This window comes from Sitophilus oryzae, unplaced genomic scaffold (assembly GCF_002938485.1).
Source record: "Sitophilus oryzae breed Bouriz unplaced genomic scaffold, Soryzae_2.0 scaffold_165_pilon_pilon, whole genome shotgun sequence".
Lineage (NCBI taxonomy): Eukaryota > Metazoa > Arthropoda > Insecta > Coleoptera > Curculionidae > Sitophilus > Sitophilus oryzae.
Window position 1 is genome coordinate 2138478 of NW_022146347.1, and position 27165 is coordinate 2165642.

Consider the following 27165-nt stretch of genomic DNA (forward strand, 5'->3'; position numbering starts at 1 on the left):
TTGCTTCTTTTTTCATTAATTACAGTTGGAGGTTGGCACCTTTGGTGTTACAAGAGCAAAATATCATACTAATTCATCACAATACACATTTTTACTGTTGGACGCGCGTTTTGCTAACCATGTTAGCATCATCACCAGATGATTAAGAGACGATTCTACAAAGCAAGTATAAATTCCGAATATTTAATACTTATTGAACGGAAATTTCAATAGATATCCCAAGAATTGCTTATACCTGGTATAGGTTTGGTTCATTCTCCCACGGTGCTGCCACCATCGGAGAATATCGTAAACAACTGCTATATACAAATACGCAGGTTTAAATAGCGAGTATACGAAAAATTTATTCTAAAAGTGTTAGGAAGTATAATTTGTGAAAATTCTAAAAATAAAAATAAAAAAGTAAATATTTTGATATCTTCAGAAGGTTTAACTTGTATTATAATTTATTATTCCAGCTAAAAAAACTCTTTAGATGAGTTAAACTACGGTAGCGAGCATAGATTTAATCGCCGGTTTTGCTAGTGGGGTCATAATAACGACTTTCGGCTATAACGAATTTTTTTAAAGGTACATAATTATAATTTTAGAAGACGTTCATAAAACATTTAATCACTAAGTAGTCGATTAAAAAAAGTATACCTACCATTAATATTGCAAATTATATTTTATCCTCTCATAGTATTTGTCTAATTAATTTTTTGATTATTCAATGGGCATTTTGTTTACTCACTTGTTTCATCTTGAATTGTGAAAACTTATTTTTTACTACACGAAACAGCGTCACATCAAAGGTTACATCACACAAACCTCGTACTTGAGTGTTTTATAGTCTCAATAACTGCACAAAAAACTAAAATACTTAAATATTATGACAAAACCACGATTTCAATATTATTTTAATGCGATCAACATGACGGCGCGGCCGGTAGCGTGAAATACGTACTGATAATTTCTGATTTCTGCCGTTGAAGCGATGCGGTCGGAATTCATTGAAATCAACTGAAATATACCTAGTCTATAAGTTTGGAAGTCTATACATATACTGGCTTTGTAGAACCGGGTCTAAATTTTTTTTAATCATCTTTGTTTGAGTTTTAATCATCTGCTGATGATGCTAACATGGTTTGCGAAACGCGCGTCCAGTGTAAAGGTAAAAGTGTTTTGGTGTATTGTGGTGATTAGTGTTTTTTTTGCTGTTGTAACACCAAAGGTTCCAACCCCCAACTGTAATCAATAATCCTAGATAATATATACTTTCAATAATAGTGCTTAACTTTTATTACGTTATCGTTTATTTAATATTTAGATTGTTGGACAAATGGTTCAAGCTGACAAAATGAAAGGTCAATACGATACACTCACCACGGACTTACTGGACTGGATCAATGCCAAAATCAAACAACTGGAAAACAGAGATTTTCCAAACACCCTGGAAGGCATCCAGAGTCTTTTGCTGGCTTTTGGTCAGTACAGAACACAAGAAAAACCTCCCAAATACAAGGAACGAAGTGAAATTGAAGCTTTATACTTCAACATCAACACCCAACTGAAAGAACTGAGACAACCTTTATTTAATCCTGCCGATGGTAAGTTGGTTCAGGACATAGAAAGGGCATGGGATGTTTTAGAGAAAGCCGAACACAACAGAGAAGTAGCGTTGAGAAACGAACTACTCCGTCAGCAGCGTTTAGAACAACTAAACTACAAATTTGAAAAGAAGAGTATCTTGAGAGAAGGATACTTGAAAGAAATGACGCAGGTATTGTCGGATCCGAAATACGGATCAAACTTATCCCAAGTAGACGCAACGGTGAAGAAGCACGAAGCTATAAGCGCGGATATTTACGCTAGAGAAGGGCGCGTTCACGATCTGACTCAAATGTGTAATGAGCTCGTTAGAGAAAACTACAGAAATGCTGAAAAAGTCAAAGCAAGGGAAGCAGTCATTATGAAACAGTGGCAAGATTTGATAGCTTTACTACAGAAACATAAAGTGAATTTAGACAGAATGGTAGCTGTTTTATCGATTTTAAGAGAAATTGAAACGACGTTAGCTAGTATAGAGCAGCTTAAATTTGACCTTTCGTCGACTGATATTGGTATTCATTTAATGGGGGTGGAAGAACTTTTACAGAGACATGCGTTGCAAGAACTGCAAGTATCTAGTTTGGGTGAAAATGAAAGGAAACTGACTAGGACGGGTGAACAAATAGCAGTTCAGAATCCAAGAGAAGCGGACATTTTGAGAGAAAAGCTGTCAGAACTAGCCAACGCTTATAAGGAATTAAAAGTAAGTTTTCTATTACATTTATTTTAAGCTAGCGTTATTAAGCAATTATCTTAGATTATCATCAATTATTTACCATATCTTTATATTTTTCTTAAGTCCAACTATTAGCACCGACGTTATTTAGTTACTTGAGAATTTTTTTTTATTAAACTACAAAAACTACAAGACATTATTTAGTAACACCACAGCGATTACATATTAATTTCCGATCACTGCCGGTCGATATTTTGCGATTTCGTAATTTCTTCTTGAGGAGGTGCCTCTTCTCAGCAAAGATTGGCGATAACCACATCGAATTCTTTTCGCCTTTCTGCTGTTCTGAGTGTTTGGACATTCATTCCTGTCCAATCCCTTATGTTTCTCATCCAAGACATCTGTCTTCTGCCTGGACCTCACCTCCCTTCAATTTTACCTCTGATGATAATGTGTAATAGATTGTATTTGTCGTTCCTATATGACTAAAATATGCTGTTTCTCTCTCTACCGATTTATCAGTAGTTCTGGCAACACTGTTCCAGGCAACCCACTCACCCTGTCGACGAAAAGCAGAACTATGTTACAATAATCTTTATCATGTAGCGCAGAGCTAAACTAAACCTCAGACAGGTTGACGGTAACGCCAGCTACATCTCAGACAGGTTTTATGCCATGAAATCGCCCATAAAGTTGCGCATCTTCTTATTTCTTCAATCAACATTCCTAGTTTGTTCTGAGAGTTACGTTTTCTCCTATACATATTTATACTATATGAGAATTAACGACGTCATGGACTGCCATCTCTCGATCTTCATCATCAGCCTCTTATGTAGGATAAAAAAAAACGACGTTTAGTTGGCTTAGATACGACGGTCGATGACATTTCCGATATAATTTTACATATGAAATGACAGCAATCATCATTTCATAGCCATCGCTGACGCGGTTTTTTTTTCGATCGTATTGTATTTCTTCCGTTAGAAAATGGTTATTTCGTATATTATCGAGAGATGTCACTAGTTGTTTTGTTATATTTTTTGTAACAATATTGATTATCTCTCGAAAACCATAATGTAAAAACAAGTTTCAAACAAAGGTATAATAGGAAACTAATAAAATACAAACGCCTTTATTCAACGGACAATATTTATTGCCCGACAATAACATAACAATCATTTATTTAGTTGACACCTACTAGGAACGTTTAATAAATTATAGAATGTAGTTTTAAAAGAAATTTACTAATGAACAATGAATTATTTATTAGATATTTTTATTTTATAGTCGTACCACAGATTAGGTATCCTATAAGTATACAGATAAAAATCTTGTCCCTAATTCGTGGTACGAAAATTGTTTTTTATGACGATGTGCAAACGAGTCTAATTTCCTGTGCGCAAAAATAAACTCGCGTAAAATAACAATAAACAGCGTAATAGAGAGATATCGCTAAACAGAATAGCGTGCATGGACGTTAATAAGGCCAGGTGTTATTTCCTTTACGTAAGGTGGTATTAACTCTCTTCATTTATAGTTATCGGATCGGAAAGAATTCTGATCGCGTCGCGTCCGTTATTTAAACTTAACCTAGCTTTGAATTTAAAACTTTGAAATTGTTTTGTTTACTAGGTATTTTAAAACAAAAGGGCTAAAGTACTTATTTCCAGTGCTTTATTGTTCAACGTCTGCCAATGGGTTTAGGACAACAAGCAACAAATTCTCTTAGAAGGGCTAAGTCGTCATCTGCTGTAAACCTAAGACTCTTTATAGGTTCTTTAGTATTGGAAGAGGTGGAATCCATATTTTGGGCCATATTTATTTAATTAAAACTAATCCCAGCTACTTAAATATCAAATTACCTAATAAAACTAAAGCAATAATTCAAAACAATTCAAACATAACCTAAAATAAAAGATCTCGCCGGCCGGCTTTGGTTGTCAAATACCCGCACATGCCCATTTAAGCAATTTTTAAACGTTATCAGAGGTTATTTAGAACGAGCTTTTGGTGTAATTGATCCGCAAATTACGTCAGGCGGTAACGTTACTAGCGGGTGTTGCGTTAAAAATTGACTCGCGCATATCGTAACCATGATAAGGTACGCGTAAATACTGGATGACGCTATTCGGTTTTCCGATATCTCTCTAATAACTGTGCCAGTCAGGCGCTGTGCACAATTTTAGAGGCCATAAGTGGGCGTGCTATGTGCGCAAACTAGTCACCTAACTAGTGCCCGATTCCGAAAATTGGAACCACGAAAAACAATAAAGAAAAAACAAAGATTATAATCTGTATAATCTGTGGTCGAACTGTGGTATATTATATGTTTTCGTAAGAAGTAAATTTGATTTATACCGACTTTGCACCTAATGAAATTTGAAACAATTCAAACGTTTTTTTATACAGGTTGGTCCGAACTGTATTCCGGAAACTCTCGGCAGCGTATTCTGCAGATAAAAATAAGTCAAAAAGGTCGTATAAATGTATGTCGTAAAATGCTTAGTTTCGGAGATACAGGGTGTAGAAGTTTCATTTTATTTCGATTTTTTCCAAATAATTTCTGAAGTAACGTTAATATTTATATGAAAATTGGTGTCTGGGAGTTTTTTGACATGAGAAATTTGATTCTGACTTCCTATATATCGTAGATATTTTATCTATCGTAGATATTTTTTAACAGTAACAGTTATTACTTAATTTTCTGCCGTTCTATTGCAGGCAACGATTAAAATAAGTATTACCAAAAATTAGTTAAATAAATAAATTTACAGATATCATTAAATTGAGAATTCGTTATTTGAATTAACAATTTCATTTTTAACAGGAAGTCAGCGCCGCGAGAAAGGCAATCCTCGAAGAAGCCAGAAACTTCTACCAACTGCTCCAAGACCAAGAGGACGCCGAGGCTTGGCTAGTAGAAAAACAAAGAATTTGCCAAGCCGGTTTCACGGCTAAAGACCTACGAGGAGTATTCTCCCTTCAACAGAAACACAAAGTGTTAGTGGACGAAATCCAAGCTCGCAGGTATAAATTCGACCAGCTAGCCCAAACTAGCAAGCAGATGATCGCGAAGAAACATCCAAGATCTTCCGAAATCGAACAGCATATGGACAGGATCCAAAAAGCCTGGGAAATCGTGGAGAAGTTAGCTTTGGAACGAACACGTCAACTGCAGGACGCTGCTGAAGCCTATCAGTTCTACGCTGATGCAAACGAAGCTGAGTCTTGGTTTCTTGAAAAAGAATCGATTTTGGCTTCTAAGGATGTGGGAACAGACGAACCTAGTACCAGTTCTTTGCTCCAAAGACACAAAGATCTTGAAGGGGAGTTAAATTCCTATGAGGGCGATATTCGAAGCTTAAATGTCCAGGCTAATAAACTAATAGAAGCGGGTATTTCCAATTTAGATTTGAATTCGGAAGTAGATGTGGCAGATGACGTCGATAATGTTCAGTACGAATACAGGTAAGTGTCCAATATCAATATAAGAAGCCAGGGTTATTAATATACAAAGCGACATTTTTTTTTAAATTTGTCAGGTTTAAATTTACTATGTTTCTATGTTATTTTTTATATTATTACCAACTGAAAATTTTGATTATGAAAAATAAGGGGTATTTTTAATATTTTTGGGGGTTTCTCTCAAAGATATTTGATAGCATAGGGCTAGCCAAAATCGCAATATATTTAACTGTTACATTGAATGTTGAAAATTTGGTAAAGTCTGTTCGACGAGTTAGGAAAGATTTCGACAGACGACATCCAAAAAATGACAATTAGAATAACTGATGACTACTGCCACTGTCATGTATTTTTTCGTTGAACAGACTTTATTTCCATCAGCAAAATAAAACACTATAATTCACCACAATACACCAAAACACTGGATTAGTACAGTACGTCTGCTGGATCTTTGTCTATGAAAGGAATGCGGACAAAAAACATTTAAATAAACAACAATATATTTTATACGTCGACTTGACGAGTTCGTCACCGCAAATAGCTCCGCCCACTCATTTTATTGGCTACTTGTAAATTTGTCGAATTTTTATTGATGGGACGCGTCGTCTAATTTTTTACGAAAAACATTGAGAGAATATCGTTTCCCCTCTCACGGATACCCCGTAGCTACAGAACGGACAGACATACTGTACTAGTACTTTTAACACTGGATAGTACTAGTTTTAATCATCTGCTGATGATGCTAATATGGTTTACGATAAATGTATGTATGGGTTATGTAAAGTGTTTTGGTGTATTGTAGTGAATTAGTGTTTTGTTTTGCTGTTGTAACATCAAATATTTCAAACCCAAACTGTTGACCTGCGTCTGTCAAGTTTTCAACTACAATTAACCTAGTTAATGACTAATGACATTGTTTTCTTTACTTGGCAAATGCTTGTGCATATTGTCACTTTGGTTCCCCTTGTATAAGCAAATAGGTTTATATAAAAACGAAAAAATTTTTTATATTTTTTGCACCTTATTTACATCCTATATAATATACCGATCTGGTCATCGAAACTGCGCGGTCTGGATTTTAACGTGTAAGACAGTGATGTAGACAACTTAATGGAAAATCAAATGTATTAAAAAGAGGTAAAAATTAGGTTGATACATTTCTTCTATGCGATATTGCCGGATTTTGCATGAAAATTCCAAACCGCACAAGTAGGCGTTATGAAAAATATTGCAACTAGGATTGGAACTTAATTTTTCACAATTAGTTACTCATTTTACTACAGCTGTAATAGATTATATTTAGCTTAGATATTGTTACGGATTCCGTAGGTCCACTATTTAAACTCACGATAAAATACCTAACGAATTTATTTGTCTCACTCTGTACACACAACTTATACTATTTACAACACAATTTATGCAACTACTCTTACTCTAACGGTATTTCGCGGTATTATCAAACTTCAGACTATCTTCAAACTGCTCCAACTGTCAAAGCGCGGGCCTTATATACCCCCTGGCGATGGTTTCTGGAATTTTCTAAAGAATTCTGTAATTCTCTTTTACTTTCTGGCGAATTCGCCAGGTTCCTCAATGCACGTTACGGTTATGTAGCAGTAATGCAGTTATGCAACCAGTAATACACCTTGATCTTGACATTGCCCCCTTCTCAAATTTGATCGTCCCGATCAAGGTTTCCTGTCTGGTATCTCTTCAATCGATCCAGATGAACTACTTTCATCTTACTTCTAGGGCTGCGTTGAATCCGGTACACAACATCATTTATCCTCTTGATGACTGTATAAGGACCTTCCCATGCTGGAGTTAACTTTGGGGACCTTCCTTTCTTGCGCTGTGGGTTATACAACCATACCCTATCGTCCTGTTGAAATCCCGTAGAATTAGCTCTGAGGTCGTAACGAGCTTTCATCCGATCACTGGCTAGCGCAATCTTACTTCTAACGGTCTGATGAATTTCCAATAACCTTTCCTTCAGTTCATCCCCGTAGTCCTCTACGTTCGTGGTGCTGTCGTCTGGTGATCCGAACACCAAGTCACAAGGCAACCGTAATTCTCGACCAAATAAAATCTTCGATGGTGAAAGTCCGGTGGTGTTGTGAACTGCACTTCTATATGCCATTAGGAATAGTGGTATATGCTGATCCCAATCTCTTTGATGTTCGTCCACCATTTTCGAGAGGTGTTCTTCAATGGTCTTATTGAATCTTTCGACCATCCCATCAGACTGCGGATGTAAAGCCGTTGTCCTAATCTTGTGAATACCAAGCAGATCACACATCTTCTGAAACAGTCTTGACTCGAAGTTCCTTCCTTGGTCAGTGTGAAGCTCTAAGGGAATTCCAAATCTACTGAAGACATTATTGACTAATATTTCAGCTACAGTCGATGCTTCTTGGTTTGGAATGGCAAAAACTTCTGGCCATTTACTGAAATAATCCATCGCCACCAAAACGTACTTGTTACCCTTGTGCGTTTCAGGGAATGGACCTGCAATGTCAACAGCGATTCTTTCGAATGGCAGTCCAACGTTATATTGTTTCATTTTTCCCCTAGATCGAGTGCTTGGTTCTTGACTGGCTGCACAAATTTTACATTATCGACACCATTTCTTGACATCTTCGCAATAATCCACCCAGTAAAAACGGCCTCTCAGCTTGCTTAAGGTCTTGTTTACTCCAAGATGGGCTTCAGTTTTACCACCGTGAATTTCTTCCAATACCTGGGTAACTTTCTTCCTTGGTACCAGTAACTGAGTTGTTACTGTCCTGCCATCCGCACTTTCCCACGTGCGCTTTAACAATCCATTCTCAATCACCAGTGAATTCCACTGAGCCCAGAAAGCTTTGAAAACCAGCCCTCTGTCCGCAATATCCTGCCACGGTGGTCTCTCGCCGTTACCTTCCTTGAGCCGTAGTATTGCTCCGATGTCTGGATCTTCCATTTGATCTTTCCTCAATTGTGTCGTCATCCACTGTTCATCGGTTCCAAGTTTAAAACTCCTTATCATAACAGTGCCTTCACGTTGTTCCGTTTTACAGCAGTGCTTACAATCGGTTTGACAGGGTCTTCTGGATAAACCGTCTGCGTTTTTCCAGCACGATGTTGGATGGTAAAGTGATACTGTTGGAGCTTCTCGAGCCATCGTGCTATTTGACCTTCAGGTTGTTTCATCTCCATAAGCCACTTGAGAGCCGCATGATCTGTCCGAATTAAAAATTCTTGGCCATACAGATATTTATGAAAATGATCAACTGCCTTCACAATTGCTAGCAGCTCCTTCCGGGTAACGCAGTAATTCCTTTCTGGTTTGGATAGAACTCGACTGTAATATTCTATCACTCGTTCTTCGCCATCTTGCACTTGTGATAGCACTGCACCTATGCCGATGTTGCTGGCGTCTGTGTCCAGGATATACCTCCCTTGTTGTTGCGGGTAGGCTAAAATAGGACTTGAACATAAAGCCGCCTTAAGTCTTCCAAAGGCTACATTACGATCGGTGTTCCATTCGTAGCCGACTTCATCACCTGTAAGTTTATGTAAAGGTGCAGCTATGTTGGCAAATCCCTTGACATCTTCTGTAATATGTGCATAAACCCAGAAAACTTCTAAGTCCATGCTTGTCGCGAGGTTTAGGCCAATCCTTGATCGCAGCGATTTTCTTCTGGTCGGTGTAAATTCCGTCTGCCGAGACTACATGACCCAAGAATTCCACTTGTCGCTGGAATAAGCTACACTTCTTCGGGTTCAAGTACAGGTGAGCATTCCTTATGCGGCCGAAGACTTCTAAATTTCGCAAATGCTCCTCAAAAGTTCTTCCAATAACCAATACATCGTCGAGGTAAACCAAGCACGTTTTCCAAGTTAATCCTCTTAACACCACCTCCATGAGACGTTCGAAAGTGGCCGGAGCATTGCATAATCCAAACGGCAAGACCTTGAATTGGTATAGTTCGTTTCCTGTAGAAAAAGCCGTCTTTTCTTTGTCTTCCTCGTCCAGACCAACTTGCCAGTATCCACTCTTTAAGTCGAGAGTGGAGAACCAGCACGAACCTGCCAGTGTGGTTAACGTGTCGTCTATACGTGGCAGTGGGTAACTATCCTTCTTAGTGACGTCATTGAGCTTCCTGTAGTCCACGCAGAATCGTGTACTACCATCTTTCTTCGTCACCAAAACAACAGGAGATGACCATGGACTTGATGACTCTTCGATTACTCCATCTTCTAACATCTTATCTACCATTGTCTCCATTTCTTGTTGTTTGGAAAGGGGCACCCTTCTAGGACGTTGTCGAATCGGCTGAGCATGACCAGTATTATTCCGGTGCTTCACAAAATCCGTTCTTCCACTGTTATTTTTCTCAAAAATACCGCCATGCTTTCGCAGGAACTGCTTAGCCTTCTGTTTCTCCTCATATGTTAGGTGATCCCATGGCTGTTCTAGATGTTTTAGTGTTTCTTTGGATGCCATTTGTGTAACAGCTGACGACACTTCATCACATCGGGTGACACTTCTTACAGGTTCGCAGATGGCTATCTTGTCACCTTTTTGAATCTTGACACAATTCGGGAAAACATTCGCAATTCTGATCGGTATATTCTTGTCGGTGTTCACCAATGACTTTCCTACTAAGTACCTATCTTGTTTCTTGTCGCCACTTTTTACCAGTCCAACACAGCACCCAGCGATTTTCTCCACTTTACCGAATACGATCTTCTCGGTATTACCAGGTATCACCACAGTTTCCGCTGATCTTACATCCATTCTGCCTGGTCCCTCGTCTGGAGATAACATGAACTCTTCATATCCAATATTTAAGATATTTCTCTGGTGATCGAACGAAAATCCATGTTGACGAATCATATCCATGCCCAAGATGAAGTCATCTTCAATATCTGCCACTAAGACGCTATGCTGAAACTTCAAATTTCCTAACTTCAGTTCGACGATAGCCTTTCCCCGTGCAACGGCCATTTCCCCCGTAACTGTACGTAAACACACTCTTCTTCCCAGAGACATCAGCTTCAATCCTTGCACTGAGTTAGCCCGCACCAACGATACCATAGCGCCAGTATCCACAGTCATTCGAATTCCCTTTCCATTGACTTTCCCGTCGATCACCAAGCTGTCAGCGGTTGTTCCTAGACTCCTAATGGAAAAAATCCTGGGGGCTCTGTTCTCCCCAGTCAATACTCGCCCCTTAGTATTGACTGATTTTAGTTTTCCTGGTGCCTACGTTCTCTGGATGCTGAACGGGATCGCATGAACGCGGCAATCCCGTTTGATGTGGCCATTCCTGCCACATCTATAGCACCTTATGTCCTGGGATCTTCTCTGGTTCTCTGTCTGGTTATTGTTGATTCCCTTGTTTATTAGTAGCTCACATAGTTTGTCGAATTTTCTACACATCTCCTCCAAACTTCTGTGGGTACTCTCGGGCTGTTCCTCTACCGTTACCGATCTTATCTTCGGTCTAGGGATGGCGCTAAAAGCAGCTTCGATTTCCAGCGCCCTGACTAGTGCTTCGCTACTTGTAGAAAATCGGGATATTTGCAGCGCCCTCTGTAACTCGTTGTCCTTTAATCCACTGATAAAGCACTGAGCAGCGAGTTCCTCCCTAAATCCTTCCGGTGCTTCAGGATACGCTAGGTGTACCAGCCGACGTAAGTCTGCTTCAAATTCCTGCAGACTCTCTCCGGACCTCTGCAGGCGTGTCTTGATCTGGGCCTGGTAAAGTTGGCGTCGATGTTGGTCGCCATATCTTCTGTCCAGTACAGCGACCAAAGTTTGGCATTCCTGCTGTTGGGCTGCAGGAATAGTTTGCAGGAGTCCCAGGGCAGGGCCACGCAGCGCGATGACAAGTGCCGCTGCTTTCTCCTGGTCAGTCCATCCATTGGCAGCAGCCGCTGCTTCAAACTGGCGGTGGTACATCGTCCAAGGGGTTTGTCCATCGTAGGTCGGGGCCTTGAGGTTCGCAGTTCCATGAACGCCAGGTGTCCTTACTTGTACCTTAGTCTTCTGTAGGTCCATCTCTAATTTTTCCATTTTCTGCTGAAGGCGTTTCTCCAGATCTTCTACGGCTTCTTGGAAGTGATTCTGCTGTTCCTGGCAACGTACTTCTGACATGCTTATTGCTTTTTTTCCATGTCCCCGAAGCTTTTCTGAAGTCGAATTTCCTGATTTTCTAATATTTTCTGAAGCCGGTCTTGTTCTTCTTGTCTGTCGTGCTGTCGTTGAACTTTGAAATCTTCGAAAATTAACTCAAGCCGGTCCTGTTCTTCTTGTTTATCATGCTGTGGTTGAACTTTCAAATCTTCGAGAATTTTCTCAAGCCGGTCCTGTTCTTCTTGTTTGTCTTGTTGTCGTTGAATTTTTAAATCTTCGAAAATTTTGTCTTGATTTCCTAGAATTTTCAGTAGGCGATCCTGTTCTTCTGCTTTTTCTCTTCTCATATTCTCCATAAAACCTTCTAATAACTTGCTTACTTCCTCCATTTTCTTCGCTTGCTCCCTTGTACCAACCAGTGATACTCTAATTCGGTCTAAAAATCTTCCAATCCACTTAATTTCTTCTTAAAATCCTCTTGAATCGCACTTCGGACACCAGTTGTTACGGATTCCGTGGGTCCACTATTTAAACTCACGATAAAATACTTAACGAATTTATTTGTCTCACTCTGTACACACAACTTATACTATTTACAACACAATTTATGCAACTACTCTTACTCTAACGGTATTTCGCGGTATTATCAAACTTCAGACTATCTTCAAACTGTTCCAACTGTCAAAGCGCGGGCCTTATATACCCCCTGGCGATGGTTTCTGGAATTTTCTAAAGAATTCTGTAATTCTCTTTTACTTTCTGGCGAATTCGCCAGGTTCCTCAATGCACGTTACGGTTATGTAGCAGTAATGCAGTTATGCAACCAGTAACACACTTTGATCTTGACAATATGTTATCTTCATTTCAGTAGTATACATGAAAGTTTTTAAATAGTTTATTTTTTTCTACGCATATTTTCCTACCAACGTACAAGCCGGCAATACTGTATGCCGCTTTTTATTTTGTCTCTCTGTCTGTCAACCGGTCATTTATATTTATCTCTGTCACATGTTGCATGCATGAAAATACAGACCACGCAGATGAAGTGACTAGACCTTGTATAAAAAGCGACGTATAGTGTTGCCGGTTCGTACGTGAAATAACATAATAAATGTTAATATGACAATAAAAATATATATAATATGTTAATGTAATAATAAAAAAAAATTTAATGTCTTACTTTTAGAATGATCGCTAAAGAAGTATTTGAAGACGAACCAGTCGACAAAGTAGTATATAGGAACGTGATCGAAGAGAAAAAAGCGCCTCAAGTTCGGGCTCTGTACCCGTACAACGCTCACGGTTTCACTATGGTGAAAGGCGAGGTCATGTTCTTACTCAACAAGAGCAACCCCGATTGGTGGTGCGTCCGTAAGGCTGACGGCAGTGACGGATTCACCCCGGCCAACTACGTCGATGAGATCGAACCCAGGATCATCCAGCACAACGTACGCAAAGCCGAAACCGTCAGAACTATTCAGAAAGTAAAGAAGACCAAGATGGTTAAGACCAAAGTCCCTATTCAGATACCGCGAGCACCTAAACCAGCTAAACGAAAGATAGATGATAATAACAGTGTGCCTAAGAGGATGAAGCAGTTGAACGACACTTATTCCAAGTTGTTACAAATGGCTGTAGCTAGACGAAACTTGCTAGAGGATGCTATTAGGCTGTTCCGATTTTATAAGGAATGTGACGACTTTGAGAGATGGATTAAGGACAAGGAGAGGATGTTGTCCGTTGACGATCCAAACGACAGTGTTTTACAAGCTAAGAGGAAATATGAGGTAAGTTATTTTATTTTGGTCTTAATAAATGGGATAATATTATTTATTTTGTTATTCATATTGCACAGTAATATTCTTGTGTTCTTCTTTAATTTGCATTTTAGTTATGGTGAGCGTTTTCACGATTAGACTGTCGTTTTAAGGGGTTACAATTATTTTAGAGTTTAGGGGATTTTTACACAATCCTGTCATTATATTTATTAGGATGTGATTTAAATACAGATTGGAATGTTTTTAATGACATTCTGTTATACCGTGCTGGCAACTGTTACTTTTAGGTCGAAACTTACGTGTTATGTGTAGAAGTAAATCGCATAGGGATCAAGTTGGAGTGAGAGAAATGCGACGGTATGCTGTTGCGACGTTGCCGGTACGCCTTTCCTTGTCGTAAAATCACGATCGCAAACCGCTTATTTTTAAACGACTTTTTTTTTCGATAATAGAGCTAGATAAAATCATTAGATATGTTTCTGAGCACCTGAAATAGAATTATAAGGATATCGTTAGGGTAATCAATTATTTTTAATAGATTCTGAGATATCGATTCATTTTGAATTCAGAGTTCTAATAGCGCGACCACTGTCGAATACCAACTCAATTCCGCTTATTTTTACCAAAAATGCAAGTGTTTCTAACTTGCACTTAAAAATGTTCAAGCTCTGGGGAAAATTACGACTCGTTAATAAATAAACAAATAAAGTATCACGAGACGTAATTAAATAGTGAAGCTGAAAGCATGATGTACACCTTTACCTAGAACTTTAGATACTAATGTGGTACTGATTGGGTCGACCGGTGGACTGCGACAAATCTGCTATATCCCCTTCCACGTCTCTTAGCAATGTGCGCAGTTTCTCGGTTTATTTCGTGCAGTTGGCAACGTGTTTATTGTTCTCTCTTTCAGTACATTATAAACGCATTGTACTCTTCTTACATACGGAAAACTCGACCCAAGAGTAACCTTTGCCAGCCCTTAGAATATTTTTAGTATTTTTTTTTAATTGAACCACCTATACATATTTTAGGGTTTTTGTTTTTTTTACATAATTTTTTTTAAGGTTTTAATAAAGTTTTTTAAAATATTTTAAATTTTATACCAAAAATGACATTTACAGGGCAGAATATAAATAAATATTGTTTTGCATTGATGGCTTTTTTATAAATTTTTACAATTTTTTTGGGAAAGGTTTGCTCCAATTTTTGTTTATGGTAATTGGTTAAGTATTACGGTAGGTTCATATACACGTGAATTGCGAATATTGTTATTGGTCGATTTCAAAAAATACGCAGGCGGCAAAATTGACAGAAAGTTGTTTTAATATTTTGCGATTTCGTAATTCGCATTTTGCAATTCGCGTGTCTATGAATCTAAATTTATACAGAGTACTCATAAAATGTGATAAAAACTACGTTCAAAAATTCTCTAAAAAGTGAAAATCCCCATTCTGTTCTAATGGACCCCCATTCACAACTAGACATGTAATTCACACATAGACACTTGGATCCAGTTTCCTCTAAATATCTTTAGGTGTGACCATCTTGTCGGAGGCCTGCCTCCGCTTCTGAGAGCATCATGTCACAGATCTTGTTTTTAGGTCACTTCCTGTTTCACCGGAAATGACTACAACTTTTGATTTTTCAATGGGTGCCATTCGGTTTAGTTTACCAACCCAAACCAAACCAACTACACCCTCAGTATATTTTTACTTCGATAGAAAATGACACACTGAATAGAATGACATATCATATGTCAACTTTTGACATATGATATGTCATTCCACTTTCATTCGACACTTTTGGCTTAAAAAAAATATTGTATTTTAAATTTCAATCTAGAGTGCCATGGCTGTGTTAAAAATAATATTTTTTAATCAAGGAGCCTTGGAGAAATAGTTTTGATCGTCTAGTGTTTTTCGTATCTTGTCGTGGCCAGTTAAAAGATTACCAAATCGTATTTTTCATAATTTCTCTATTTTTTCAAATGAAACGAGGGTGGCTCATTAGCATATTTGGAAAAAGCATTTTTTACAAATAATTTGGTACCACACACTTGGTATTTCGAGTCAAATTGTCGTTATGAACAACATGTTACAATATCAAATAAACCATATGCGAAAATGTCAAAAGTTGACATATGATATGTCGTTCTATTCAGAGTGTCATTTTCTATCGAATAAAGTAAAAAAATACCGAGGGTGTCATTTAAAAATCAAAAGTTGAAATCATTTCCGGTGGAACAGGAAGTGACCAAAAGGAATTGAATACATCAATCAATCATAATTTGTGTCATATACTAACATACCAAATTTACCGTTACACACTTAATAATGAACGGATTGTGTGAAAACGCCTGTATTTTAACGAAACTGTGGTTTATTATCTATTTATGATATTATATTTATAAGATCAAAATAAAAATATAATTATATAAAAATGTGTTTTCTCTCTTTTATTTAGAAATTCGTAACTGATCTTTCTGCAAGCAACAGACGTATGGAAGCCCTAGAAGCTGAAGTACGAGAATTCGAAAAACAAAGCCACTCCCAAATCGACCGAGTTCGCGCTCGTTACCGTCAAGTCGAGCTCGCTTGGCAGAAACTGAACAGACTAAAGGCCTCTAAAGAAAAGAGCCTGGAAGGTGCCAGCAGTGTTGAACTGTTTAACAAACTCTGCGACGAAGCCAGAGACTGGATGTTGGAAAAGATGTTGCAATTGGAAAGCTTCGTTTTGGGCCACGATTTGAAAACGGTCCAGGCCCTTCAAAGGCGTCACGATAATTTGGAAAGAGAATTAGCCCCGGTGGAAGAGAAAGTTACCAAAGTGAATCTATTAGCCAACGATGTTAAAGCTGCGTATCCATCAGAGAGACAGAATGTAGTTGTCAGACAAAAAGAAATCAACGACTTATGGGCGAAAGTGTTAGAAAAGGCAGTGGAAAGACGTGCACGTTTGGAGAATGCTGTAGGTCAACAGATCTTTACTAACGGCGCTAAAGATTTACTAAAATGGGTAGCTTCAGTAAAGGATCGGCTAAATACCGAAAACGTTGTCAAAGATGTACAAACTGCAAAATTGATGATTGAGCAACATGGTTATTTGCAACAGGAGATTAATGCTAAAGACGATGAGTAAGTAAAATATATTTCGTTAATATATAGGGTTTTTTTCAATTATTTTAACCTAGATAGTTAAAAATACGGAGAAGATTGTGTAGAAGGGAATACAGTAACTGGACTAAAATATTTCCAATGTTACAGTAGTTACTAATACTTTTTAAATACGGTAATCGCAAAACAATTTCCGATGCACGTGATCTGCTGGGAAACAATATATTTATTATATTATTTTATAAAGATTTTATTTCTAATTTAATAATTAATATTTTACTTATTACATATTGGTAAAAATTAGTCCATTATGAAGATTATTCTAAGCGTTATTATGGGTTATCTATTTATTTATTGATGTGCAACTTACAACACCACAAGTGGTAATAACAAGTAAAGGGGTGCCATTAATGCACCAACTAATAATGACAGAATTTATTAAAAACTAACGTAGAAATAACTTTGAAAGTGGTATAATGTGCTTACCAATCAAACATACTTGTCTGACTGCAATCAAGGGTTATGAAGCACCTTTATTGTCACGTTCTTGTTCAAAATCTGTTACAATCATTTATTCTATAAAGTAAAATAAAGAGCTGTTCGATATCTTAAATTACACAACAAATTTAAGCATTTTTAGCAAAATTTCATTTAGTCAGGTTTATAGGCTTTAGTGTCAATTTAGATATGATTGATGACGTGCATCCGAAAATGTTTTGCGATTACTGTACCCGTTATCATAATTTTATTATTTTACAATATAACCTTATTTATTCATTATCATATTTTAAATTATATTTAAATTTATGTTAAGAATACACATGTTTGTCTATTATTACAATATATTCAGTTTTATGTCAAATTGATACAGAGCAGGGCAATTTAATTTTTCAAAGAATTTTTTGACACTGGCCATCATAACTATTTGTGATTTATAAATTATTTCTATGCTTATAGAAATAGATTTTAAATAATAGGGTAATATGTTAACATACAAATATTTTGAAAAGGAAACTAATCTACAGAGTGTGCCAATATTGCAACAGATGGCAAAGTTTTTTTTATTGATTATTCCAAAATACCCTCGGAGTTTTTTTTCTATAAGCTTTAGCAGCAAACTAAACAAGTTTCATGTCTTAAAAATTGTTTTTTTTTATTTTTTACAATTAATTACAGAATATTAAAGAAAAAATATTATATTTGGAATTATTGTCGAATTTTCTTACTGTTTTAATTGCTTCTAGCGGAACCAATACTATTTTTAATATTGAGATTTAAAGATGACTAATTTATAATTACTTTTCAGATTTAGACAACTAATAGATTTGGGTAGAAAACTACTTAAAACTAACCCTGACCTTGTTGAAGTTAAAAACTACATAGAACGCCTAGAAGCTGAGCAAGCTGCTATTGCCAGAGGATGGAAAGAGAAAGAACATTGGATGCAACAATGTCTCCAGTTGCAATTGTTCATTAAGGAAGCAGATAATATTGATGCTATTACATCCGGTCATATGGCGTTTTTGGAATTCTCCGACCTCGGGGTAAGTTTTTGGTTAAAATGCTTATTTTTAAAAATATCTGATTTTTTCTTTATCTGTTTAGAACTCGTTGGACGAAGTAGAGGCTTTACTTAAACAACATAGAGTATTTACTAATACATTATTAGCTCAAGACACTAGAATTGACGAGTTTGTCAAAATGGCTGAGGTTCTTATTGGCAAGGATCACTATGCCGTCCAAACGTATGAAGGTAATATTATTTTCTTAAAATTTATTATTATTTTTAACTAATTTTAGAATTATCGACCGGAGAGATCAAGTTCTTCAAAAACGACAGGCTGTTAAAGATTTATGCCAAGAACGAGCTAAGGCGCTTGAGGCATCTAAAAATTATCAGGAATTCTGCGCAGAAGCTGACGACCTCAAAGTATGGCTCGCCGAAAAACTTAAAACTGCATCCGATGAAAGTTATCGTGATCTTAATAACATCGAAAAGAAAATACAAAAACACGAGGCTTTCGAGAGAGAACTCAGGGCCAATGAAGGTCAACTGAGGACTGTTAGTAAACTCGGCGCAGCTTTAATTGCCCAAGGAAGTTACCAATCAGACGAAGTGCAAGCAATATTGCAGGAGTTGAATGAAACGTGGCAGAACCTTCAAGTAATTTCTTTAGAAAAAACACGCAGGCTAAATCAAGCCTTAGAACAAGAGAACCATAATAAAGAGGTAGAAAATGTGAAGAATAAGTTAACAGAGATCGACGGTACTATAACAAATGTTAATGTGGGTACAGACCTGAGATCATGCAGAGATCAACTTAAAAGACAAGAACTACTGGAAGCTGAATTGTCTCAAGTGGGTTCACGCGTAGAAGGTCTCATAGGTCAAAGCAGAGACATGAAAGAAGATGGACATTTCAATTCTGACAGCATATATAAGATGAGTACCATAAGTCAGCAGAAATTACAAGAATTAAACAGTCCCGTTCAAAGAAGAAAAGCTGCTTTATTAGAAGCTCTAGAATATTATGAGTTTGGTTTCCAAATCGATAACGAGATGCAGTGGATTAAAGAACATATGCCCCTGGCAACATCAGACGAAGTTGCAAATAATTTGCATCAAGCCCAAAACTTACACAAGAAAAATAAGAAATTGCAAGCTGAAATTGTTGGTCATCAACCTGTTATTGATAAAGTTTTAGACATAGGACACAAACTCATTAAACAAAGACATCCAGAGACTAGCAGTGTATGTATAATCATATAATCTAATGATAAAAAGTTAATAAATTTTGTATTTTTTAGATTAAACAACTGTGCGATAAACTATCCCTCAACTGGGCTGAACTTAGAAGTTCTGCCGAAAAGAGAGGGCAAAAATTGGAACTTTCCCTTAAAGCACAACAATATTTCTTTGAAGCCAACGAAGTAGAATCTTGGCTGAACGAAAAAGCCAATATTTTAGCTAGTAATGACTTTGGTAGAGATAGAGATTCGGCCACAAAGCTACTAACTAGACATAAGGTAGATTTTCTATTATTCTTCCTCTTACTTTTTTGAATTAATTTCTTTTTTTTTTCATAATTTTTAGGCTCTTGAATTAGAACTTGAGACATATAACAACATTATTCTTGAAATGGGCCATGGGGCACAAGCTATGATTAAATCTGGTCATCCTGATGCCAAGTTGATAAGCGAAAGGCAGTCTGGTTTAGAACATTTGGTGAGATCTTTGCAAAGAAAAGCCGTAATTCGGCGACAAAGACTCATGGAATCCCTATTTAGACATGAGTATTTTATGGAATCTGATGAATTAGAAATATGGATTGCTGAAAACTTACAGCAAGCTTCGTCAGAAGATTATGGTCAAGATTATGAACATCTTCTGGTAAGTTACTGCCCAGGGAACAAATAAAAATTCCGTGAAAGTTGGATATTTACTATAGTTTTTCTCTTGTACTTGATTTGTCAAGAATTGTCAAGAGTTTTTCTTTAAAAAATATGGAGTTTTGATTTACAAAAGTTGATCTTTTTAAATCAAAATAATTTGGTACTAGTATCAGCAAGACTTAATAAAAATGAATTAATTTTTTTGAAAGTGGCATAGTGATGTCTAAACTGAAATATTATTTCTACGCCTACTCTGATCTCATTTTCATTTATTAATATTCCTTATTTTCCTTTGCCGGTTGCATGATATTAATTTTTTTATTTTTTTAGCTGTTGAAGAATAAGTTTGACGACCTTAAACACAAAATAGAGGCTGGCGCAGAAAGGTACAAGCAGTGCGAGGCATTAGCTCTAAAACTGTTAGCTAGTGAAAATTCCTACGGTGTCGATATTCAAAATAAACAAGGCGTTCTAGAGTAAGTATAATGGTTGAACATTCCTCTGTGGCTGTAAACACCTTACACGTAGTTATTGTTTAAAGTTTAGAGACACAATTACTATTTTTAGAAAATCAAACATTTTTATAGAGGAACATTTCTAGTATCTTGAACTATGCATGATTATATTTCTATTATTTTATAACGAATTTTAATAAATTCAAATTCAACTGTAAAAAGACTAACATCACTTTTACAGTTCAGTGAAAAAATAAGCTACTTTATATTTACATATGTAAACATAATTAACCAGGCACATTTAACTGTACGTCACCACATATTAATTATATTATTAATAATCATTATTTTGAACTCATTTACATTGTAAAGATCGTTTATAAATATGTATTTCTATCGCACAGTTGTATAATATTCATTCTTATTTGGTGTTGGTACTAACTTGTTCTAGAACTGACCATGTCCCTTCAGAAGCATGTCAAGATGTGCAGAAAAGACATGAGCAAATCAGGTAACCAATATTATCATTGTAGTCGATCAAGAATTACTTTTAAAACTTTTGTATTTAGAAACGAATATGCAAACTGCGGTATGTATTAACACCTTTTATTTTTAGGGAATCATGGGATAACCTACACGAACAAGTCAAACGACGAGAAGAACGCCTTAATGCGGCTGGAGAAATCCACAGATTCCACAGAGATGTCGCAGAAGCATTGCAACGTATACAAGCCAAAAACGCAGCATTAGGTACTGATCTAGGAAGAGATCTAAATTCAGCCATTGCTCTTCTGAGAAAGCACGAAACCTTTGAAAATGAACTTGTCGCACTTGAGGCTCAGTTACAAATTTTAGTAGAAGATGCCTCAAAACTGTTGAATGTTTACCCTAAGAACAAGAACAATATTCAGCAGCAACAAGAGTTAGTCGTGACTGCGTGGAACAAATTGAAAGATCGAACTGACCAAAGAAAAGACCAACTTCAAGCCAGCGTGGACTTGCAGAAATTCCTTTCTCAAGTTAGAGACCTTACAAACTGGGCAACCAACTTGAGACTAGCGATAGGAGCAGAAGAACCTGTTCGAAATGCTATGAGCGCCCAGATTTTGAAAGCAGAACATGAAGCACTCAAAGGAGAAATTGACGCGCGCGAAGGCGACTTTCAAATGGCAACTGAAAACTTGGCAGCAATGGAACAAACTGGGCACTATGCTGCACAAGAGGCGGTGGAGAAATACAAAATATTAATTCAAGAACGCGACAAGTTATACACTGCCTGGCAATTAAAGAAAATTCGCCTAGAACAATTATGTGACTTGTACGTATTCTTGCGAGAAGCTAAGCTTATTGAAGATGCCACCAATTCACATGAGGTTACTTTGTCTAAGGCAGACTTCGGAGACACTGTTGATGATGTAACTCATCAACTCAAGAAGCACGAAGAGTTTGAGAAATTGGTTGCAATTCAAGACAGAAACTTGGAAGCCCTTGTTCAGTCAGGAAACAAACTACTTAACCAAAACCACTTTGAAAGCGACCAAGTGTCAAGGAAATTAAATGAAATTAGAAAGAAACGCGAACGTATTAGTCAGCTATGCATTCAAAGAAAACAAAGAATTATGGATGAACTACTTTATGTAGAATTTATCAGAGACGTTGTTGAAGCCATGAGTTGGATATCCGAGAAGCAAAAGAAGTTAGATCTAGAAGGCAAAACAAACGATAACGTACCATTAGATGTAAAAATTAAGGCACTTCAAAGATATCAAGCCTTTTACGCTGAGGTGTCTGCCAACGTCGCAAGGATCGAAGAAATACAATCAAATGGTGAGAAATTGATTGCCAAAAGACATCAGGCTAGTCCCGACATACAGAAGAGACTCGATGAACTCTACCGAGTTTGGTCCGCTTTCCTTAAAGAAGTCAATTTGAGAAAGAAAGGGTTGGAGGAAGCACAAGATATTCTGGAATTCACCAGTCTACTCGAAAAGATGGAAGCCTGGATTCGTGAAAGGGAAGTCATGATATTAGCGGGAGACACGGGCAGAGATTACGAACACTGTCATATGCTTCAGCGAAAACTGGATGACGTAGATAGCGATATGAGAATCGACGATGCTAGAATTAAAACTATTGATTCCTTATGCGAGAAGCTAGCTCGTCAAGGACAAATCGATGTGGTTAGAAGAAGAGATGCCTTTATCACAAAATGGCAGTCTCTTCAAGGCGCTTTAACGAATTACAGAAATAAACTGGCGGCGGCTTTAGAAATCCACATATTTGACCGTGACGTTATGGACACCATAGACAGGCTTAACGAAAAATCCAAATCTATGAGTATTGAGGATGTCGGAAAAAATCTAGCAGCAGTAGAGGCTCTCCAAAGAAAACACGAGGCTTTAGAGTCTGAAATATCGGCAATCGATGCTAAAATTCGCAAAGATCATCATAGAGCAGCTGGAAAACTTATATCTAAGTACCCTCATAGTGAAGAACATATAAGAAGCAAGCTTAGTATTTTGGAATCATTATTAATATCACTCACGACCCTCAAATCTAAACGTAAGGAACTTCTTCAAAAAGCCTACGTACAAGAGAAATTCAGATCCGACTTTAAGGAACTTGAACTTTGGGTTAACGAAACGATTAAAAGAATGGGAGCTTATGATAAACCTAATAGTGTAGCTGATGCTAAAGCCTTGTTGGAACTTCACCGTGAACTATTGGCTGAGATAAATGGCCGACACGATGCTTTGCAAAATCTTATTGCCAAAGGCCAGAAATGCCCAGAGACAGACTACCCAGAAATTCCTAATTATGTTGCGAGATTACAACAATTAGGGGAAAGTATTGTCATCGCTTGGGAGGAAGCAAATCAAGAACTTACGCACGAATATAACATTCAGGATTTCAAGGAACAAGCGAATCAACTCAACAGTTGGTTTGCTGTTAAAGAAGCATTCTTAAATAACGACGATCTAGGAGATACCCCGAGAGCGGTAGAAACATTATTAAGAAAACATGAAGATTTTGAAATAATGTTGCAAAAACAATTGGTGAGGATAGAAGAATTATCAAAAATGGCTCATAAAATTACTGATCTAAAACCAAGCTCAGAGGTTTCAAAGAGGCTTCATTCTATATTAAGTAGAAAAGATCGTTTGCTAGAAAAGAGCGCAGAGCGTAAAGATTTATTGTTAAAATCCCGAAGTTTACAAAAGTTCTTGCATACTATTAATGATGTGGAAATTTGGCTAAGTCAGAAACTTTCAATTGCAAGGGATGAAAATTATCGAGATCCAAGCAATTTACAGAATAAAATTCAAAAACACGCTACCTTTGAGGCTGAAGTGGTTGCTAGTGGAGAAAGAATTCAAAGTGTCGTTGAAGAAGGCAAGGAGTTGATAGGCAGCGACCACTATGCCGCAAAAGAGATTGGAATCAGACTGGACGAGTTAGAAAACGACTGGAAACATTTACTGGAGTTATCTCATCTTAAACGCGATAGGCTAAGCGAAGCATATCAAGCCCTTCTATTTATCCGATCAGTTGAAGAATTCGAAATTTGGTTATCTGAAATGGAGACTTACCTTAACTCGGCCGAAACCGGTAAAGACTTGGCTTCTGCCAGCAGTTTGTTAAAGCGTCACATTACTCTAGAGAAAGATATTCAACAACATATAGAAAACTGTGAACAGATACATGAAGGTTCTGAGCAGTTTGTTAAAAGTGGTCATTTCATGGCTCCACAGATTAAAGAAAAAGCTGAGGCAGTTATAACGAGATATCATCAGCTAAAAGAACCTCTTCAAATTCGCAGAGATCTTCTGGAATCCTCGGCAATGCTGTTCCAGTTCAAAAGAGACGCAGATGACGAACTTCAGTGGATTGCAGAACGGGAAGTTATTTGTTCTTCGACAGAATTAGGCAATAATCTGTCATCTGTGCAGAGCTTGCACAAGAAACATCAGACCGTGGAAGCTGAGCTAGCCTCTAGGGAACCTATTGTAACAAACTTAGTTTCCAGAGCAACCAATCTGACCAGAGCTAATCATCCTTTGGCACATATTATAAAAGATACAGCAAATCTGGTACAGAACCGATTAACACAAGTACGTGATTTAGCTAGTATCAGACGGTTGCGTCTTCAAGATGCTTTGGAAGCCCATACAGTAAGTACTTTAAATTATTTTGATAAAATATACTTTACGGGGATCTGTTTATAAGCTCATATTAAATAAACTTTTAGTCACGTGATTAAGCTTGACCGGCACAGCGTTGCCTGCTTTTACATATTTTCTTTTAATCAAAATATTTTAAGAAAGAAAAATAAATTAATTATAAATAAATATATAAACAGTTATTATTTACATCAACAAAACTCACCTTCTTAACAGCGACTTAAGAGACATAAAGAGCTATTACTACCGCTTTCTCGTTCAAAATATTCTAATAAAGTTGCGATCAGTTTTTTTACGGCTATTAAGCTATTTTGTACACTTCGCACTAAAAGATATTCTAAAAAGAACAATGTTCGACTGCAAGGTCTGCTAGTAAAAAAAAATAAATTTAAAGTATCACAATGCAAGTCATTTAAACCAAAAACTCGTAATACAAAACTAAAGTGTCAAAACGAATGACAATATCAGGAAATAGATAAATAAATGTGGCAACTTGACATGTTTTAGAGCAGAGCTACCACCTGAATCAACATTGTTGGCAACAATGAATTTAAAAATCGCGCCCTCGATTACGTAACTAAAAGTTTAATTGGTATCAAATATATATGTTATATATGTTGATAAATTCATTTACAGCGCTTTCAAATGGAGCGAAGCGTCCGCGACGGACCGTCCGTCGTGTTTTTTCAAGATAGCCGTCGGGCGAACTCCGTCGGGCGGAGCATACGCGCTCATGTGAAATTGTTCATATAAGCTCATGATATTTGCTCGAAGTCGCGGACGCTCCGCTCCATCTGAAAGGGCTGTTAGAATTAGATTGAGAAACAAAAAAATATATAGAAAAAATATAAGGATCAAAATCAATTTTAAGATTTTATTATGACCAAGTACTGAGTGATTGGTTATATTTTACTTTTGGTTTTATTTCATTATTTTGTAAATCTGTCAAAAAACTTAAAAGTTGCAGGTTTTTTGGTGAATTTATTTTATATTAGAATAAAAAAATGAGCATTGCAAAACTGTCAAGTGATACAAAGTTTGCTTTTGGGAAAAAAACACCGTGTATATTATCTTTTATTCTTGTAGGACATTTATACAGGGTGTCACCGGCTATTTCCATAAATACGGCTAAAAAAGTTTTAATTATGATAGCGATATCTGAATTGCCACATTCTAATTTTCGAAATAACAAAAATCCATCATAACTGTAAATTATAATCAATTTACCTAACTTAACTATACAGGGTGTCCCAGAAATAACTGCAAGTATTTTAAAGGGAGGTAGAACTCAAATTTTCTCTTTATCGTTTTTCAAATAAGTCCAAAATAACGGAGTTATTTTACTTGGAAAATTTCCAAAAAAAATGATTTTTTGCTCAAATTTTGGGAACCACTGGATCTTTTCTGGATTTTCTTTCTTGTAAATTTAATCTACTACCATTGCCATATTATCAAGACATTATGTTTTTTAACTAAAAACTAAAAAAAATTCAAAAAATTCCGAATTTTCAAAAAAAAAATTTCGCGTAAAAACCTCATATGCGTGTTTCTGGGGTTGAACTATACTACCAGTTAAAATACTTGCACTTATTTCTGGGACATGTTGTGAGTTAAATATAGATTTTTTTCCTATTTCAAAAATATATAATTTGTTAGTGTTTTCTTGAGTGGTTTAGAAATATAACGGTTTATAAATAAAATTAATTGTATATTAAAAGTTTAAAACATTTTGTTCATATAATTAATAAAATATTGCGAATTTCATGGCTAACAAAGTTTATTGTCGTAACATATGAGAATGACTAGGCTGGGATTAATTTTTATTTTTTTGTCTTCTTCATTTACGTTAATTTTTGTAGTTCTATCAAGAAGTATCAGAAGCACTGGCTTGGATAAATGAAAAGAGACCTTTCTTAGCTACTAGAGAAGTAGGAAAGGACGAAAATTCTGTTGAGTCCTTACAGCGTAAATTAGAAGCTTTGACTTCGGAAATAAAAACTTTCAAAGCAACAGTTGACAGATTGAAGGATACCGCTGACAAGTTGATTGAAAGGGCGCACTTTGACTCTGAAATAATAGCAGAGAAAAAGGTGAGTTATATAAGCTATACCGAGTGCGTCTCAAAAGTGGCTCACCCCTATAACTTTTTTATTTTTTCAGATAATAAAACGAGATTTGGTATGCGAGTATATGACATACATTAGGATTGATTGACGTATTCAATTGTTTTCTGTCGCTTTCTGTTTCACCGGAAATTATGACAACTTTTGATTTTTAAATGGCACCCCGGTATTTTTTTTACTTTATCCGATAGAAAATGACACTTTGAATAGAATGACATATAATATGTCAACTTTTGACATTCTCGCTAAAAAAAAATTATATTT

General features: G+C 36.6%; 1 protein-coding gene across 4 annotated transcripts in view; it reads left to right on the top strand.

Moving 5' to 3' along the window:
- LOC115880798 (spectrin beta chain, non-erythrocytic 2) overlaps nt 1-27165 on the top strand; it is a 180430-nt gene that overhangs the window by 129562 nt on the left and 23703 nt on the right. For 3 of the 4 annotated variants that reach the window (XM_030898085.1, XM_030898084.1, XM_030898082.1), the window contains exons 5-17: nt 1310-2293; nt 5094-5734; nt 13042-13642; nt 16100-16770; nt 18056-18293; nt 18355-18494; nt 18550-19501; nt 19558-19776; nt 19844-20140; nt 20473-20618; nt 21049-21108; nt 21214-24769; nt 26638-26868. In XM_030898085.1, coding sequence (XP_030753945.1) covers nt 1310-2293; nt 5094-5734; nt 13042-13642; nt 16100-16770; nt 18056-18293; nt 18355-18494; nt 18550-19501; nt 19558-19776; nt 19844-20140; nt 20473-20618; nt 21049-21108; nt 21214-24769; nt 26638-26868 — 8736 coding nt within the window. The remainder of the gene's footprint in view (nt 1-1309; nt 2294-5093; nt 5735-13041; nt 13643-16099; nt 16771-18055; nt 18294-18354; nt 18495-18549; nt 19502-19557; nt 19777-19843; nt 20141-20472; nt 20619-21048; nt 21109-21213; nt 24770-26637; nt 26869-27165) is intronic. The other variant, XM_030898083.1, reaches the window with a different exon arrangement.